This window comes from Tripterygium wilfordii, chromosome 23 (assembly GCF_013401445.1).
Source record: "Tripterygium wilfordii isolate XIE 37 chromosome 23, ASM1340144v1, whole genome shotgun sequence".
Taxonomy (NCBI): domain Eukaryota; kingdom Viridiplantae; phylum Streptophyta; class Magnoliopsida; order Celastrales; family Celastraceae; genus Tripterygium; species Tripterygium wilfordii.
Genome location: NC_052254.1, coordinates 2,342,467 through 2,362,878, shown reverse-complemented (window position 1 = coordinate 2,362,878; position 20,412 = coordinate 2,342,467). Strand labels below are relative to the sequence as shown.

At 36.1% G+C, this 20,412-nt stretch overlaps 1 protein-coding gene across 1 annotated transcript; it reads right to left on the bottom strand.

The window, feature by feature from the left end:
- Window positions 1–1,014: 1,014 nt before the first annotated feature.
- LOC119993489 (exocyst complex component SEC6-like) lies at window positions 1,015–9,383 on the bottom strand. The gene is made up of 16 exons (XM_038840643.1): window positions 8,909–9,383; window positions 8,597–8,635; window positions 8,389–8,477; window positions 8,174–8,264; window positions 7,579–7,668; window positions 7,365–7,444; window positions 6,640–6,875; window positions 6,172–6,455; window positions 6,009–6,053; window positions 4,438–4,516; window positions 3,500–3,569; window positions 2,340–2,427; window positions 2,135–2,224; window positions 1,897–2,013; window positions 1,616–1,678; window positions 1,015–1,411 (listed from the first exon to the last, which is right to left on the bottom strand). Exons 1-16 carry the CDS (start codon window positions 9,035–9,037, stop codon window positions 1,280–1,282), a joined length of 1,722 nt encoding a protein of 573 aa, XP_038696571.1. The 5' UTR covers window positions 9,038–9,383; the 3' UTR covers window positions 1,015–1,279.
- Window positions 9,384–20,412: the final 11,029 nt, after the last annotated feature.

Below are 20,412 nucleotides of genomic sequence, written 5' to 3'. Positions count from 1 at the left end.
TCAATCCAGTACCAGATCCGAGTAAAGAATTCAACTTGTGCTTTGAAGAGGAATCCATGGAAGATATCATTCTCCCAGATATGGTGTTCCATTTCAAGGGTGCAAACCTTTGTTTAGAACATATAAACACATTCACAAGTGAATATGATGGGTTGTTTTGTTTGATGATATTCCCGAATGATGATGTTCCAATTTTTGGGAACGTAGCACAAGTAAACTTTCAGGTGGAATATGATCTTAAAGAAAAACAAGTCTCATTTGCTCCAGCAGACTGCACTGAATTTTGAAATCAGACATTTGAAAGCTTGTACATCGATTCTAATAACTTGTTTTTATGGCCTTTTTACTTCACTTTCTTAAATGCAGTTTCCAAAAATAGTAAAGAACCAGATAGATATAAGGAGGTGTTTATACTTGGTGGAAAATATTTGCAAATTAGAGTGGATCTATTGAGATAAAAGTTCGTTTTGAGTGATCTCTTGCTAATTAGCCCTAAACTAATTGGATTCTTCTCCCTCTAAACACTTCTCTGTAAATCCACAAATTCAAGATCGACAACATTCAAGAAGGCAAGAAAACAACCGTCTTTTTGCGTCCAAAATTTTGTCTGCATGTCCTCTGCTTCTCTCAATAACCCTGTTTTGTATTTCCATCACTGCAATGTGTGCTTGTTTCATCAAAGTTTTCTCTATTCATTTCCTTTTCTTCGTTCACCTCACTTTTCCTTCACACTTTCTCACCACCATTGACCACCTGCGAAGATGATTTGGGGATAAAGCAACTGCAAATGAAAGAGAGTCCCATTTTGTGTTCTTGAGTCAAAAGTTTGTAAGAAATGTAATCTAATGAAGGTGGTATCAGGCATTCATGAAAGGCAGGTGTCTCTCTGCATGATTTTGGTAACTGGGAACCACCAAGAACCTATATTTACAGCAAACTCCTTCCGAATTCGATTCAATCTTCCAGTAGTTCAAGTCCCACAAGCAAGAATAGCTAACTACAGAACAGACTATATTTCACATCATGTGGCTTCAATGCCGCCTTCTCATTAACTCAAACTGTCATGTCAAAAGCTTCATACAATTTCTTGCAGATCTGAAACCTTGGGACTTATTTATTTTTGGGTAAGAGATGACAAAATTGAGTTTGCGAAACAAGGCGAAAACAATAATGAAATATCATCAACAAAATTAAGACAACTGAAGTTTTAGATACGGGTTTCAAACCAGGCTGTGCAAGGAATTTACATTGTCAGCATGAACCAAATTTGGCACTTGAACTAAGTAAGCTTTCGCCACAATGAACCCTTGGAAGATTGCAAGCACTTCACCTTTGGAAACACAAAACCTGCCTTGGCGGGATTACCATCAACCATTGAATTCTCATAAATTTCTTTGCACTCGCGTATAACCTGACAGAGAAAAAATCAACGCAAATATTAAATTTGGGTTCTCATTTAAACCTCAAACATGAGGATGCTTCATCTCTGGTATTTTGGAATGAGTAATAAGATAGGAATCCTTCATTTGCACCAAAGTTGAACCATATGGCCATAAACAATGAAAAGAAAGAAAAGGTCGAATTAAAACCATTCCACCCTACGAATTGAACACACCTCCTTGGCATCCTTCCGTGGTATGCTTTCTCGCAGCCCAACAAGTTTCTCAACTACCTCAGGCTGCAACAAAGTAGCACTATGAGCACTAATTCTTGGAGAAAGAAATTGTGAAGCACGCTTGTGCTACATTTTCATGAAAGCAAATAGCCAAATACCATGGCATGAAAAAAAGGAAGAACCATCGATATCCTACGACAAAACAACCAAGGTTCTCTGAAACCAAAGCCAGTGTCATAGCTTGAAATGGTAAGTTGGAAGTATTAATTTTCAGTAGTTACCGGGCAGTCAGGCTGATGTTCAAGGATATTTGCATATACAAGCGTAAAGGTATCCAGCCTCTCAGCTGAAGCAAGTTCCCTTAAATCACTCAGTATCCTGACTCTACTTTCAACTTTCTGTAGAAGCAGAGGAAAGAAAGGGATGAAGATATGTTATACCAAACAACAAATAATATTTCTTCTACAGTTACTTGGAAACACATTTGAAGAAGCAAAAGTTTGGAAAGTTAGTCCTTACAGAGACACTTAGGTACTCCCTAAAAAAGTCCGTGATGACCTCCTCATCTAACCTCATCCGCTCACTGGTTTCTTCCTTGATATTGTTTCTCTATAAGACAGACACCATTAGGACAATTACACATTTAAAGAAAAAATGTAATGCAGGCAAGCATATCTTAAACCTATAGAAAAAGAAAATGAGAAAAATTAAACCAACGCATAACCTGTTTTAGAAGTTGATCAACATAAACTACCACAGTCTCCTCCAGGCATGCTTCAACAAGCCTCCTAAATGATCTTTCTTCAATATACCTAGTCCAATAACATTTAAACCAATGAGAAGTTGTTGGCACAATATTTTAAGAGCACTCGCATCAATCTCGTAACAAATTTTTTATTTTATCTACTCAAATATCACTTTTTAACAATCTATAGCATCTCTATTCACCAACAACTGCGTCAGAATATCTATTCTAATCTCTACATTATTAAAATATTAATTTCAACTTATATTTTTCATTATTTATATTATTTAATTTAAAATAAAAATAAATTAATTAATATAGTAAATAATATAGGATCATGTACTATAGTACTAGATTAAGATAAATTATTCTATAATTCTTCACTTTCCCTAGGGTTTTAAATTATAGGTCACCAACAAATTGAACCCAATCATGGTGGCTGCAGTAGAGTTCATGCAGTGCTTTGGCAAGAAGAAGAATCAGAACCTCTTCGTCTAGGGATGAGCTAGACGGTGTCACATCATCAACACTTCTTTTTTGGAGGATAATGACTTCCTCAAGTTTCGGGGGCGAAAGACGCAGACAAAGTGCTGGAGATGGCGGAGAATTCAGGAAGGAATGAAGGTTCAGTGAATGTGTCCGATTGTTGTTCAATTATTAGGTGCTTAATCGGAATAACCCTGATATGGGTCTCGCAATTATTCACGCCATGAGTTGTGGTGTGCATTTTGTAATGATATTATTTTTATCATATTTTATTTTTTCAGAGACCCACTATGAAAAATCACCATTATACAGACTTATTGGAGAGACCGCTGCAGCCATAATTTAGGAAGATCAGTTCGGCAGAGTATGTATTTTGGCTACTCGAGTCTATACAGACTCTATGTAAGTGCCCTAAGCTTCTATATGGTTTATACTAATTTCACAGAAACTGAATTCTCTCTTAATTATTTGTTCTTAAATACTGTTGTTAAAAGTCCCATACAGTTATAACTTCCCCCCAGTGGCTTGAAAGGAAATAAACACTAAGCTATTTTAGTAGTCTGTTATTTCAGTTTAGTCTTCTTAACTGAAAGCAAGAAGCTTGAAATGCAACGTCAATAAACCTCATTAAAAACTGCATAAAGGAAACTTACATCTTCACCTCTTTAAAATACTCTCCAAATGTTGCAACTAGATCCTCAGTAACCAGTCCTTCACACCACTCTGAAATATATAAAAAGTAACCTTCAGATGCAAAAGAAAAATAAATTCCATAAATGCTATTAAAAACTATTTGAGTTAATTTCAGCTTCATCAACCGAATATACTATGACCATTTTAAACATTATTTCATCACAATGGTATATTGATTAGATAATATGCTCAAAAGATAAGCTAAGCATCACCCCTCCCCCTCCCCCTGGTTGATTTGGAACCAATGCTTTAAGAGTGCGTGAAATGTAATTATCTCAGATTCTCAGTGCTTACTTGGCCATGGTCACATCATTACTTATATTCCAAGACTAGTTATTAAACCATGGCATGAAAAATGAAGTCCACAGCCTCTCAGTGAACTTCAGTTGACAAGAAGAGCAATTATACCACCATACAACAAAAAAAAAATTCTATAAGAGAGGCCATGCAAATATCTAAAAGCAAATAGTTATTGAGGCAGGGTTTGTCCTTGCTTACTTTTAACTGTTTTTGCCGCATTAATGAGTTAAACCCATGGCCTCTAGATTGTCATGATATTACCACTGGGCCATGGGCTTGCCCTTGATTAAGTCCAAACACCACAAACGATTTTAGCTAACAAACACGTCATATGCAATGAAGTCCACAGACCATAAACAATTTAAGACTTTTTACCAGGCACATGATATTTCTGGAAGACCTATAATAATGATCCAGCAAATAGCAATTAAAATCATGGATTTAGGATTCTATCAAGAGCATATTTATTAAGCGGCAAGAGCCATAACACAGACAATTGGCAGCAATCAGATTGCCAAGCAATTAAGGTCAAGTAGAACCAATTAAAATAACACACATATAAGAAAAAGATGATTTGTGCCGGATAAATTTACTTTACCTTTATGATAAATCTCGATAAGTAACTCCTGCACTCCAGGATCTTCAAAAATAACACAAACAATTTGAAGCACAGTTTCCTATCATCAATAAAAAATTATAAATATAGACATAGAGACAGACAGAGACATTATGTATGTAAAGAAGATGCTCTTCAACTACAAGATGCATATTAATATTTACATAACCCCAACACAGAAGTACTAAGATGACAACTTCATGCATGGGTCTATGAAGATACATCTTAGCAATACCCGTGCTATGAGTGAAAATGGATTCTTATTGGTTTAACCCCCAATTTGTTTGAGTAAGAGCACAGCAACTTGTAAACCATTAAAGGATTTAGAAATGACAGAACTCTACCTTATACCTGCTCAGTTGTTGCATCAGAGTCAAAATTTCAGTAATCCGTAAAGCATAAACATACACAAGAAAAAGAAACAAACTTGTAGATGCCTGATCTCTCTTACTTTTACAATCTCAAATAGTTTTACAGAAGCAACAAACAAACAAAATGGCTTTGGTGCCAAACTAAATATGCTATGTACCTACTTTCTCATTATGTGTGGGAGCATGTTCAAACCAAAATATAGCTATTCCACATGAAAATATGTGGACAAAAGACTTGTCAAAATTGTAAGAATGGTCAATGATGTGTCTTCTTAAATATAGAGACAATAATGTAAACTAAGAAAGGACATCTCTTTTGCACATCACCATTTAAGATTTCAACACTAACAAGGACACGTATTTTACACACATGTTCAAGGAGAATAAACATGATTTTGTTGCACCTAATAAGAATACTAACAGGAAGAACATACACCATATCATGCTCATTTGGAAGCAGAGGTCATTACTTTCACATCTCCTTTTCTCAGTTCTTATGTAGTCTTGAAAAACCAAACTACCAAAGTGTGTCTAGCATTTCAAAAGAAAGTTTGGAGTATTACAAAGCTTAGGCTTCCATCAATTTAGGAAAGTCAAGTTTCTGACCTAATACGATACCAACTCATAAAAGAAGCGACAACAATTAAAGCTTAAGAAAATGACACTGCGATGCCTTGAAGCCATTTTCCAGAATTCAATTCAAAAGATTCTCTAATAACTTGTTCCACATCATCATTGTTGTCTAAGGCACAATATTAAAAGCACGAAAAGCATTACATTTCCACTTTGAATCTCCAAGGACAAGCATAAAAGCCTGTTCCTTCACATACATCGTTAACAAACTAATAAACTATGAAAGTTAAATGATCGAAATTTTTTTGATTCATGCCCAAGTACCAGACATCTACATTAACAAACTCCAAATTACAGTTATAATAGCCCAAGTGCCTAAAACTGATAAAATAAACCTAAATCAGTAATGTAATTCTTTAGCATCTGCACATCATGGAGTAGATGAATGTAGAAATATAAAATGAAAGGTCATAATACCCAGGCAACTAAAATATTCAAGATCATAATAAAAAATAAAAAAAGAGTTTCGAGAGGTCTGAGATTGCAGATGGCAGGTAGAGAAAAGGAGACAGAAAGGGAAAAGTGAACGTCCATCATCTTTCAACATACCTTTGCAACTTCTAGAAAACCTTTGCAAGTATCTTCAAAATTAACCTATTACGTGGCATAAACAAATCCAATTTCAAAACAGAGGAAAAAGGCTACAAACAAGTTTCAGTTAAACAAAATAAAATTCCGGTCTTCTTTGGCCAATGTGAAGTTACTCAATTACACAGTGAACACAAGTGATGAGACTCGTGCTTTCACCAGTGTATTTGCAAATCTGACCACACTCCCAAAGGAAAGCAAGCAGAGTCAAATTAACGCCAAAAAAAGGAGACATTGGGTAACAATGAGTAGTTTCTTTTCTTTTTCTAGTGGGGGCGGATTCATTGTTCAGAAAGGCGCAAACTGGTACTTGAACGGCAACTGCTATAGGTAGAAGAAAATACATCGGGCTTTTGATCCATTTAGACATAGAAGTATAAGGAGGATGATGAGCGTCAATAAGAAGCTCTGTGTACCAGTGGCAGGGTTTCAACACATAACTATGAGGTCATCTGATAATGAGTAGTGCTGCAGATTTTCTGCAAGAGAATAAACTAGCCCAGGAGCTTCAAAATTGGTCAATATAAACCAAAAAGTAATTTCAAAATTGGCCTATGGACAAATTTCAGGCCATTCTAGACAATTTAAAAAAGATAGTTGAACCAAACATCAGGGATTTTTTTTCCAGGCTGAATAGGAGATAAAGCCTTGTCAAAAGCATCTTCAGGCAATATAACTGTATTGAAAAAATCAGAATCCCCAATTTCAATATTTGACAGAAAATAGTGAAGGTACCTCTCTTTTGCAAATTTGTAAAAGTTGGCAATATGGCCCCACAATGCCTTCTCAAATGTCTCCCATGTTCGATCTACGTCTTCAAAATATTCCCTGTATCATATAATTGGAAAAATTCAGCAGAAGCAAGTCTCTTGATCTCATCAAGCCAACATTGAGGGAAAACAATATGAATTTCAATTATTTTCTGCAATCGTTATTAACATCAACACTTTAGCACTTTAACCTTTTCACCATTGTAAGGATATACATCTTCAAAGTTGGATCATTCTTTTAAATTTAAAGCAATAAAATAACTCATAGAGCAGAAGAAAAATTATAAACGAACAAACACAACCTGCCAGAATGCTAGCTTCAAAACAAAATAATTATCCTAGCTCAAAACCCAGACAGGCCATTTCTAACATTAATGTTCATGCAACAGAGGAGGCCTTGGCTACATGACAAATCCAATAGCCAATGGGTAGCATATGACTGCAAAAAAAAATACAGATATGGCAACCAGGTATTGCTTAACCAATTATTTTACATTTCCACAAAATTTATTTCACTAAGAGAAGCCCGGGAAAAAAAGGTACAAACTTTAGTCTGCCAATCTCTTCCTTGTGAGAAGATGCTGCAGCTAGAGCAAACCTTCGCTTTCCATCCAGTCCTGTTAACCTCTGTGGAGAAATGAAAAGTACATAAAGTATTTGTCTATATGATGGAACTATACAATGCCTTCAGTCTTCACAAACACACACATACACACAGATCATAACTCATAACCCAATATTATATATAATAGAAGCCTTACCTCATAAGTATTAACAATTTCTTTATCATCACTCAACGAATCGCGTGCTTCAGCTGCTTCAACAGAAATGGACATCATACCTTCAACATCCTATAAAAGAGAGGTCAGCCACAAAGCAACAACATAATGAAGGAAAGAATCTATTTAGTATCACCACCTCATGCATCTTGCATCCCCAACTTACAGTTTATGAATGCATGTTTTGTGAAAACATGTATCAAATTAGCCAAAAAACTCAGATTTTGTTTTACATTATTTTCAAGCATTCTATATAATTATACAACTACTGATCTTTCTCAGGTTTCCAGTCACATTTGACCGGTTATGCATTGCAGGCAGCACTTTTGAGTTATGGCATCTACGGCATTAATATCTTCAACAGGTATAGTCAAAAGGAAGACAAGAAGAAACAACTCAAGTCTTCTAGAGCTTGTCAATTGCAGGTCTACAGTAGAAAAAAGAGGGGTGGAAAATATAATCAATGTTTTCATTTCCATTTACTTCTGTTTAACCTTGTTTATGAGCTAAGAGCCTAAGATAAGCAGTCACATTAAACTCATTCGCCTAAGAAAAAAAGGTCTAATACTAAGCCCACCTTCAAGGTTGTATTCAAATTATTCCTTGCATTGCTAAGGAGCTTTATCTGATCATGGTTTTCAATCAAGTTTTGGCATTCCTGGCATAGCCTGATGCACACAACAATCACATTAGTCACTGAGCTGGGGGAATAAACTGATATAGCAAGAGATAGAAAAAAACAGTAAAACATCAAGGAATTTATAGTGACGAGTCCTTAGCATAACATCATACATCTCAATTGCAACAAAGTTCTCACGAAGCATATTTATGGTCTTCTCTGACAAGGAAAGTGATTCGAGACCAGTTTGTGCTTGCTCAACCTGCAATTCCAAGTGTTTTGGAAGTCAACACTCCAAACTCCAAGAAAGACGGTGTAATTTAATAAGTTTGATATAATATATAAATAAAATTTTGTAGAGGAGATTGTAAGTATGCCAACCTGCTCTGCAACCATGGTACTAAGTTGTGCATCATTTGCCTGACAATCAAGGAAACAACACCACAATCAAAATACAAAATTGAAACAATTTCCACAAATTTTAAGTGTTGTCACCGTACAAACAAGCTACCGCCTAACCAAGGCCAAACAAAAACCCAACCATAACAACAAGAACACAACCATATCAGCTAGCAATTTCAAATATTAACAACCTAAACGAGATAGACAGCATGTGTTGAAGTGCAGCCATTTTCATCAAACAACCACCAGAACGAATAATTCCATGACAACGCCAAAATTCAAATCGGTTACCTGTTGGCGCGCGATGTAATCGGCCTTGATAGAGAAAATGGACTGCAAGAGATCAGGGAGAGGCAAGAACTTCGCGACCTCGCGGACTGCGGCTTCCTTAGCCTCGACGCCAAGATCCTCGACCATCATATTGAGAAACTGGTACAGAGAGAAGCTGCAACACGGCGCAAATTGAATAATTTAAAGAAACTGATGGGAGATTACCTGAACCTTCTCTGCAAATTAAAAAGGAAACCGAAAAACTTAAACCACAAACATCACGAAAAACAAAGAGAAGTTAAATTTAAATAGACAAAACCTAGATCCACTACTACAAGAGGAGAAGGTTAAGTTAATCCATGGCTTTTGTGCACATTAATCATACACCACAATATAATCCATGACCTTCAAAGGCCTTAAAATTTATCTGTAACAGCTTCTACTTAGGGCAAATTTTGGCAACAAAAAAGGCTAAACGGCTAGTGATCCATATTCCAGACCTTTTTCCTTCAGAAGTCGAATCTTTTTTAAATAACAATTCTATATTTTTTACATAAATATTAATTTTTTATTATCATCATCCCAACATTTATCTCAAATTCTCAAAAGTATTGTAGATTGTTACCTTAATTCATATTTATTATATGATTGATAGATATATTTATTTATGGTCACTAATTTGATCACTAAACTTTCAATTATTCTAAATTGATCGTCGGAAGTTCAATTTTTCCCAATTAAGACACTCGAGCAGAATTAGGCTATTTCGGTAAATCAATCTGTTGAGGTGACAAGTCGATCGTTAAAATCATTATTGATCGTCGGAAGTTCAATTTGTTCCAATTAAGACACTCGAGCAGAATTAGGCTATTTCGGTCAATCAACATGTTGAGGTGACAAGTCGACCGTTAAAACCATTATTTCCATGTGGTTTCATTTATCCAATGAGAGTTGACTTTGTTGGCAATAGATTGGGTTACAGATACGTGTCGAATATTCGATTCCAACCACAAGCATAATTCTCTGTGATATTTAAAAAAAAAAAGAAACATGAAAAAATGATTAAAAAAATTAAAATTTCTAAATGTGGACTAATGACACAAATACCTTTGTAGTTGTAGTTATCCTTGAATACAAATAAATTTAAAGTAAATGTTCCCAATAAGCCATCTGAAGAAATTTTTTATTTCATTCATCAACATACCTACATCATCAGGTCTATCAACATCCAAAAGTCATCCAAATTACATCCAAAGTAGAAAAACATATATCTAGATAAAACAGAAGACATGCTTAGAACATGTATCCGTTTTGAACAAAAGACATGATAAGCCCCAATATGGATTCTTCTTACTTCCAATCTAAAACCTATGCATCCTTCCTTGCATTAGTTACTGATTCTTGAGAAACTTTCAACATTGCATTGTACTTGGAGGTAGAGGTGAATCTTTGAACTGCTGAAATAGTGTTTGACATCCTCCTGGCACTCGATTTAGTCCTTCTACCATATATGGCTTGTTGTAATCCCACTTCTAGTAGATCCAACTCCACCAACAGAACTCCATTCTCCAACAACAACCCTTCTCCCAGGCCCCAGCAACAATACATCCTCCAGCAACAACCCCTCTCCCAGCAATAAAAACTCTCCCACCACCAACAGTAACACTTCCTCTCCCACCACCAACAGCTTTACCTCCCCCAGTAGTTATATCTCTCTCAGAAGCTCTACCCCCCAACAGCTCCTACCCTATCTCCTCTTATCGATGTCTCGCCATGCTCAGTAGCATTCACAATTAGTTGCTGCCATTTGTCAAATATTTTGACTGTCAAACAACTAAAATATACCATATATCTTAATTCTTTTGTTATGCCCTAATTCTCCACACTTGGTGCACCTGATCATAGATACCTCCTCTTTAGTTTGCTATCGTTTAGGGCTCATCTTGTCCCATTCTCGTTTTCATCTTGGGTCTTCCAACAGCTGCCGCTTGCATTGCGGGAACAATTTGGTCTCCACCAATAGTTATCCACAAATTATGTATATTGATAGGCTCCACATTTTTCTGGTACACTCTTATAAAAGTTTCCTTAGTATAAGCCACATTATTCAACATAATAAATTAAATCAATTAAGGAGCAAAACAACCAAGGTTTATTCAACATAATGAATTAAATCGTAATAATGTCATAATTATTTACACTGCCCATGAATGTATAATTGAATCGAAAATATTTCAAAAAAGTTGCCCATCTAAGCTGAATTTGGGCAAATTCATATATCAAAAATGTTTCTAATTACACTATCCCAAAGAATATCGTTCAAATCATCAACAAATACATGGAAGAAAGATGTGATTGAAAGACTTACTTCGATCTATGTAGAGTTGTTCGACTCTAGAACTGGTTTTGAAATTTGGAGAGGGAGAAGGGTTTCGTGTTTCTTCCGGAAGTTTCAGACTGTCTAAAGGCCTTTTTTATTTTTTTTTTCTAATTTGAAATTGTCATGCAAGAAAATCTACTTGACAATTGACATGTCACATGTTCATGTGAATTTATGAATGTTTATATTATGAATGTGTAGTTCTTCCGTTTCCTTAATTGATGTTTTGATACGTTTGAATTTTGTCGAGCCCATTCCATTGGCCCATAGACATGGTGTTAGTATTGTCATTTCAAAGGTTTATTTGAGAATTGACGGGTGTCTTTAGTTTTACTAAGGGTTTTCAAAGGTTTTTTATCTGCAAGTTGTCCTCTTCAAGAAGATTATACCTAGGCTTCCAGCATATTCTCACTAGAAGATAAAGCTTCCATTTTGAGTCTTCTCCATGTGCTACCGGTGAGCATGAGCTGAGGATTATGTTTAATTGTAGTAAATCTTGTGCGACAAAAGAAATTGAGAAGAATTTTATTTTAGTTAATTTTTAGTAGCTACATCTATGTTTTGTGATTTGAATTTCAACTTAAAACAGATGATGACATTGGAGAGGAATTCATCCACTCCTGGAAATCGATGTCAGCAACAGAAGATGTCATAGCGAATTTCAACTTTGATTCAGTACCAAGTGGCCAGAAAAATATATTCAACTTCGATGATAAATTTAAAAGCAATTGCAATGGGAGGTTTTTTGCTTGTCCATAGATGATAAAAAGTGAATTTTGTTAGGCCAACATAAAACTGTTCATGCTCAAACGGTATGACTTTATTGGCCTCTTTTTGTTGTCCCATGGATGTGGGCACATGGCAAATCAAATACCCACATATTTGCTCACGGCTGGCCCCAGAACGCACACACATTTTACAATAAAATTAATATTGGATTCCACCTCTATTACACAAAAATCAAGCCAACAAATTGTAGGCAATTGTACCAATTCATTTGTTGACCCAATCATATTAACAAAACACATCTCCCAATAGAGTTTATTGGCCCTCATGAAAAATTTACCATTGCAACGGCTCTAAGAGACTAATTTCTGAAAGTTTCTTAAGCGCTGTTGACTATGTATCCCAAGGATGAATATGATGTGATAATATTGTTTTTGATGACTATTGACTTCTTCTTTTTCTTCATATTAAGTATGAATTAAATCCTATTATAAATACGTCTTTTAACTTGATGGTGTCATTATTGTTTCCCACCCCATCATAAAAGTGCAAGGGAGGCATTTCATCCCAAGGACGGTGACTGAAGGGGAGTCTATCAAAAGGAGCTATCATAAAATTTCGTTAATCTTTCTGTTGATTTCAACGAGTATTTTAGTGCGAAGCTCATTTTTCTGTTGATTTCAACGAGTATTTCGTTAACTTGATGGTGTCACGGTCTTGGCGGCGGCTACCGCAATGGCTCCAGCGAGGAACATGGCGACCTCACTCGGTACGCACGCTAGTGCTGATGTAATAATTCTCCCAATGCACAAGACAAGGTTGCAAGTACAATAGAACGTATATAAGTACGAGGTCAATCATATGGAGATTAATTAATCTAATTAATATATTTAATTTATTGTATGAGTGAAAATTTATGAAGAATGAAACTGTGAATAATGTAATTAAAAGGAACTGAAATTTAGAGAACATTGAGTAATCCTATGACAAACATTCAATTAACAAACACATAATTATGGTTCCAATTCAAACACACAATTATGGTTCCCTGAAATATGCTAATTCGTTGGTTCGTGGTGTCAACAAATATTATTAATGGATTAATCTTGTTCGGTTCACAGTCGGTAAGCAAGGCTAATAACTCATTATGATCTAAAGAATTATAACAACCAATCAATCCTCTAAACACACTTGAATTCGATTTATTCCTTAGTAATAGCTAAATGAGCCTAATTGAGTATTCAATTGATGATCAAGCAATCAAATAAACAATATACTATAAGCATGTCAATTAAAGACAAGAATCATTGAACCACAATCATACACTCATTAAATTGAAATACTTGCAATATTCATACTAAACTACATCATGCCCTACCAAAGAGGTTTAATTACAACCCATCATTCAAATTACAAAAACAAAATAAAAAAGATAATTCATATGAAGAAGATGAAGAAACCCTTAGATTGATGAAATTGTGTTGGGAAGTAAGCCTTAAGTCCTTGAATCCTTGTAAAAACTTGGAGAAAAATAAGGTTTACAGCCTCCAAAAACCCAGAGAAGAATGTGTCCAGCCTAAAAATGTGGCCCCCTTACTAAGTTTTTAGAATCAAGAAAACCTAATTGTAAGTAAATTAGGAGACCTGGTCCATCAAGGTTTCGCTCGAGCGGAAATGGGCGCTCGAATGGTGAAGAAATCATCTTCTGGTCTCCCAACTTTGATATGCTCCGCTCGATCCTGTTGACCACTCCAGCGGAGACCTAGCCGCTCGATCCTTCTGGGGCGCTCAAGTAGGCATATATGAGATCCATCCTTCCCCACGAATCCCTCTACCATGTAATGTATAGTTTGTGTGATGCAATTTCATTCGCTTTGTCTCTTTTTACTCCAAATCTTTGAGACAGCGCTCCAACATCAAAACATAAACAACATAAGTAATACCAACTCAATCCCATCAAATTTATCAAGAAAGATATATAAAATACGCACAAAAGTGTGTATAAATATATGCACATCATTTAGGCAAGGGATTCTTCATGATCTGACCCGGACTCGGTGCGAATTTGTTAGTCATTCTCTTCTCGGCCATTGAAACGCATGCAAATCTACCAACCCTGCCACCACTAACCCTGCTACTGAGACTGAGCTGTAGTGGCACTCCATATAAGCTCATCCTCATCGATTTCATTGATGACACCCCGGTGAGAAATCTCGGGCCTGGGATATGGCGGAACGATAAAATGGCTCTATTCTCTCTCATTAGTTAACGTGAGGGAGGGGGCACAAAATGAGATGAAACGACTCTATTCTCTCCAGCAAGGTAATGAGTAATGAGAAATGAGTATGAGAGGCAACATTTATTTTAACTTTTACCCTTTCTTACATGTCAAAATACTTATTTACCCTTACAAACTCATTTCCCATTGATTACAAATGTTAAATGCCCAAAAACTCTTGTTTTTCGAAGTGTAGATCCACGACCGCTATCTGAACACCTTAAATTAGAAGGTGTCTAGACATATTTGAACCTGTCCCCATTTTGCTACTTGGTGTTCGGACACCCAAATATGGTGTTCGTACTGTCCGGACACCTATGTGTATGATTGTTGCATTTTTCATACTGTTTTGTTGCAAAATTCGCTCCAAGTGCTCCCATTCGTTCGAATTAAGCTGGTTTCCTACAAAATACGGAGAAACATTTGTAAGTATAAAATAAATTCAAAACACACATAAATGCAATAGCTAATTGTTAGAATGCCCCAATTGAAAAACATTAAAAGCTCAATTTAGAGGTCCAATCACTTTTCTAGGTCACAAAAGATCATGGTTTGTCGATGCTAAAGTTGAGGCCCCATGAATGTTTTAGATGGGTTCGGTTTATTCCAGTTTGTAGGCACAAAAAGGGAATCAATTGTGGACTTGAACCCAAAAGTCTCATATTGAGGTTGTATGTTCCAAATTGGAAAAAACTGATTTAGAGTTTAATTGATTGTCTAGTGTGACGCATCACTTGTAGCCTTAAAACCCATAGGAATATTCTATTGGAAGAGTTCGATAATCCAAGACGTTAAGTGAGTCAATTGTGTAAAAAAAGCAAGAGTAGAGTCAAGAGTGTGCTTATAACTCGTGTTAATTAACACATGAGAATATTTTTGATGTCAAAAGCTCCATACGATTTCTGAAACCAAATTGAACACAACTCCTTGTCATCCTTCCGTGGTATGCCTTCTCGCAGCCCAACAAGTTTCTCAACTACCTCAGGCTGCAATAAAGTAGCACTATGAGCACTAATTCTTGGAGAGAGAAATTGTGAAACACGCTTGCTTGTGCTACATTTTTGTCAAAGCAAATAGTCAAATTACCATGGCATGAAAAAAAGTAAGAAACATTGATATCCTACAACAAAACAACCAAGGATGGAAACAACACCACAATCAAAAACATTTTCTTGCCAAGCAATCCAAATAAAAAAATTTCTTGTTTTTTCACAAAAAATTACAAAATTGAAACAATTTCTACAAATTTTAAGTGTCGTCACAGTACAAACAAGCTACCACCTAACCGAGGCCAAACAAAAACCCAACCATAACAACAAGAACACCATATCAGCTAGCAATTTCAAATATTAACAACCTAATCGAGATGATGAACATTATTTGCACTCCACAATTTGCTAAGTACACCCCATTAACGTGAGAAAAAAAAAACACTCTTTCAACACCCCACTAACCCTACTACTTTCAATCCGAAATCCTTCCATCTTCTTCTTTCCCCATCTTTTTGACAGTTACCTGTTACAAACCTTCCACGGAGATCCACCGTCATCTATGAGAACGAGAGAGGCTTCCACCTACATATACCAATTTGTCAGAGCGGGAAGGACATTGGGTTTGTTTTGAAGCAGGAACGAGAAGATGGAAAACAAGAATCAAAATTGCATTGCTCTTGCGAGAATGCCTTATCTATGGTCATGATTTTTGAATAACCTCTTGGCCTCTCTGAACCCATAGGTAGCTTTAGGTCGGGTCTGACGGAGAGCAATCAAAGGGGTTGAACAAGAATAAGGATCCGTTTGGTAGACAATTTTGATAGTAGCATATATTGCAGCATATATTGAACCACAAGGGTAATGTATTATACTTGCACGTCCTGATAACATGTTGCCAAGCAAGAACAATCAAGCTATTAAGTCTCCTGTTATGTTTTTCTTATCCTTATTGTCTTATTGGGGTTCCTGAAGGGTTGTATCTGAGGTTATCTTCAGAAGGATGTTTCCAATTGTCCTCCTTCATTGACTTTATCCTGTGAAGGACATGAGGGCAAATGTCGAGAATTTTGTATGCAGTGTTGCATCCCTGATCCAGTGGTTGAGGGAAGTTGTTCAAGGGTTTAGCATGGAGGATAGAGGCTTCGTTTGTTACTGGCACCTCAGCGGTAATTACTTTGTGCGGCTGGGGGTATCTATTTTATTTCTCTTAAACCAATTTGAATGTATCTGATGGCCAATTACTTATTAAATTACCACATCTATTTACTGTTATCTTCAACTAGGGTTAAGATCCTTTGTATATGACTTAACAATTGCTCTGAAGAACCTTTCCAACCACATTAGGCAACATGTGACCATTAGGAAATTCTGAAGGACCTCCTGTCAAGTGTTGCCTCTACCAATAGAACTCCATGTAGTTTATCGTTGACCTTTGAGAAAGAAGGAAGTAATCTTGAATGGCGTTGGAAATGTCAGCCATCGCATGATAGTATGAAATAGTCATAATTGATCTGTGTTGGTGTCATCTCATTTTCTCCTACGTACATTGAATACAAACATATGAGAAATTTAGCAAGAAACCAATGAGCTAGCCCCGATTTTCTATTAGCAAATGCCTCTTTTCATTGGTGAATTAAATGTCCATTATATTCAACTACGGCAGTGGATTGTTGCGCTTTCATTATGATGATTTTTGAGTGCTGCAAGCGGGATAAAGATGCCTAGCTCACAAGGTTGTACACAAATCTTGAAATTTATGAAAGGGAAAATAGAAGTCTCACTCTTCCAGCCCATCCACTTGCCCACACAGGTGGACTATTGATGAAGCAGTGCATTCTATATATCTTGTTCATATGTTGTATATAGTCCACTATTACATGTTTGGTACATATTTGCATTGAAAATTATTCCCTGAACAGGATAATCTGCCATCACTTTCAGAAGCTCAGGCAGTCCATTTGGTCGGAAAATGCTTGTGGTTACCCTATTGAGAAGGATATGTATGCGGTATTCTGCGGCATTGTTTTGCCACTTTTGACTGGAAATACTTGTTTTGTTTTAGAGCGTGTTCAACTCCTAAGGTCAATTTTAACTAATTGGATTGGATTGTAAGATTTTTATGTAACAAATATATGATTTTATGTCGCACAAAGCGCGAGTACACAACTAGTTAACAAGGAAACTGAAAACCTTAAAACTACAAACATTGAGAAAACAACAAAGAAAAGTTAAATTTAGAGAATAGATCGAGAAAACCTAAATCTATTACAAGGGCAGAAGGTTAAGGTAATCCATGACTTTTGTGCACATTAATCATACACCACAATATAATCCACGACCTTCAAAAGCCTAAAAATTGATCTGTAACAGCGTTCATTTAGGGCAAATTTTGGCTATAAAAACGGCTAGTGATCCGATTCTCAAGCTACTCCTCGTTGCAACTTCATTCCATTAATTCCAAGTTCTATAAACATTAAACATAACAAGTTCAAACTTTTTCTTCCACAACTTACCAACTAGATTGTAGTCACTCTCCCAACAGTCATGATGGGTTATAACAGTGAGGGAGGCGAAGATGATAAATTATCCTGAAATAAATGTGTAAGGAGTTGATGGACCGTAGAGGTGTGTACCAACGGCTAAGGCCCAAGTTCGACCTTATCTGGCCTGAAGTGTCAGGTATGTGGATTGGACTGGTCCCTAGGCCCTAAAAAATCCCCACAATTGGCTATTGCTAGTTGAGCGATATATAAGCTGTAAACATTTAAGCTTTTAAGTATTGTATATAAATAAGTGGCTTTGAATGGCAAAAATGTATTTTTCGTCCCTCAACTATGAGACGAGTTTCATTTTCGTCCCTATTTTTTCTCTCATTTTCGTTCCTCAACTCTTAGAAAGTACCATTTTCATCCTTCAAGTGAGATTGAGGTCGAAAAATGCTTACGTGACAACTATATGACATGTCGGAGAAATCTGATATGATGAACAATAGGATGTCACGTTGGATTTTTCCGTCGCCGGATTTATTCTAGGGACAAACGGGAAACTTTTCCATAGTTGGGGACGAAAAAGGGGGAGAAAAAACAAATTAATGGGCGAAAATGAAATATGACCAATAGTTGAGAGATGAAAAGTACATTTTTGCTGGATTTGAACCTATTTTCGAACTCGAAAGACTTACGAAAATCATGCCTTTCATACCTTGTTAAAATCAAATAAGAGAGAAGAAAAACGTTTCTTTTAAAAACCCATTAACGTAACAAACTAAAGTTTTGAGTACCAAATTACAAATTGTGGAGTTCAACTTGTGACTATTTCAATTGCAGGGCTACCTAAACTCAATAAGCCATCAAGTTTGAAAGAGAAACAGCACTAGTTTGATCTTATTCACATGCCTATTGTTTGCGACTAGTCACCTTCCACATCTCCAACAATTAACTACGAACGTATATTGTGCGATTATGTGGCAGGAGATCTTGGGTTCAAATCCTCATGCCTTTTAGGTTAATTGGTATGTCTCATAAAAAAAAACGTGCCGAGTTGAATTTCAATCTCAGCTGGAAAGATTCATCCTTGTATAACCGATCGATCAACTCCTATAGAAAGAGATAAAATGAGTGAAATAAACTAGGGTAATTTTTATTAGAAAAATATAATCTCCACAATAATTATCACAAGTTTATACGGCATGGAGAGATAGCATTGATAAGAACTAAGAAATATTGAATATCTTGCTGAACGTACCCTAGACTTAAGATGTTGTGAATGCCTTATAATCTCAATAGATGAGAACTATAGACTTCAATTGTTGTCAAAGCTCTATCTCAAGAGATGAGAACCGTGCAAGTGAGCTGTTGATTGAACGTCAATCACAGTGCATGTAAGGGATCACTCACTCATTAGGTCGTGGGTTCGAATCCTATCCCTCTCCAAACCCCTGTTTCAAAAAAAAAAAGAAAAAAGATGAGAACCGTGGGCCGCCAGTTGTCAAAGATTGATGTTTTCTCAATTAATGGTGGTCTTATCTCAGACTTGTCTTGTTAAAATTGAAAAGTCTGCTATTGATTTGAAATTTGCGTTGTTTTATTTTTTTTTTTTAAAAAAAATTAAAGATGAGGTTTCGGATTCATCGAAGAAGCACCCCCATCTTTGGTAAACAAAAATGCACCTTGAGTGAGGATTTCAACAAGCGAAAGCCAATAGAGATTACGGTCTATGTGTCGACTTACTACATAAATAGCAAAATTGTCCATTCAAAAATTCTAACGTCCATCGCAACGTAACAAACATATAATTACTTAAACTTAACGTCCACCACAACGTAACAAACATATAATTATATGTCGCACGAAACGCGGGTATGCAATTAGTTAACAAAGAAACCGAAAACCTTAAAACTACAAACATTGAGAAAAACAAAGAAAAGTTAAATTTAGAGAATAGATCGAGAAAACCTAAATCTATTACATGGGCAGAAGGTTAAGGTAATCCATGACTTTTGTGCACATTAATCATACACCACAATATAATCCATGACCTTCAAAAGCCTAAAAATTGATCTGTAACAGCTTCCATTTAGGGCAAATTTTAGCTATAAAAACTAATTCCAAGTTCTATAAACATTAAACATAACAATAAACATAACAAGTTCAAACTTTTTCTTCCACAACTTACCAACTAGATTGTAGTCACTCTCACAATAGTCATGATGGGTTATAACAGTGAGAGAGGCGAAGATGATAAATTATCCTGAAATAAATGCGTAGGAAGTTGATGGACCGTAGAGGTGTGTACCAACGACTAAGGCCCAAGTCGCGACCTTATCTGGCCTGAAGTGTCAGGTATGTGGATTGGATGGGTCCCTAGGCCCTAAAAAATCCCCACAATTGGCTATTGCTAGTTGAGCGATACATAAGCTCTAAACATTTAAGCTTTTAAGTATTGTATATAAATAAGTGGATTTGAATGGCAAAAATGTATTTTTCGTCCCTCAACTATGAGACGAGTTTCATTTTCGTCCCTATTTTTCTCCCATTTTCGTTCCTCAACTATTAGAAAGTACCATTTTCATCCTTCAAGTGAGATTGGGGTCGAAAAATGCTTACGTGACAGCTATATGATATGTCGGAGAAATCTGATATGACGAACA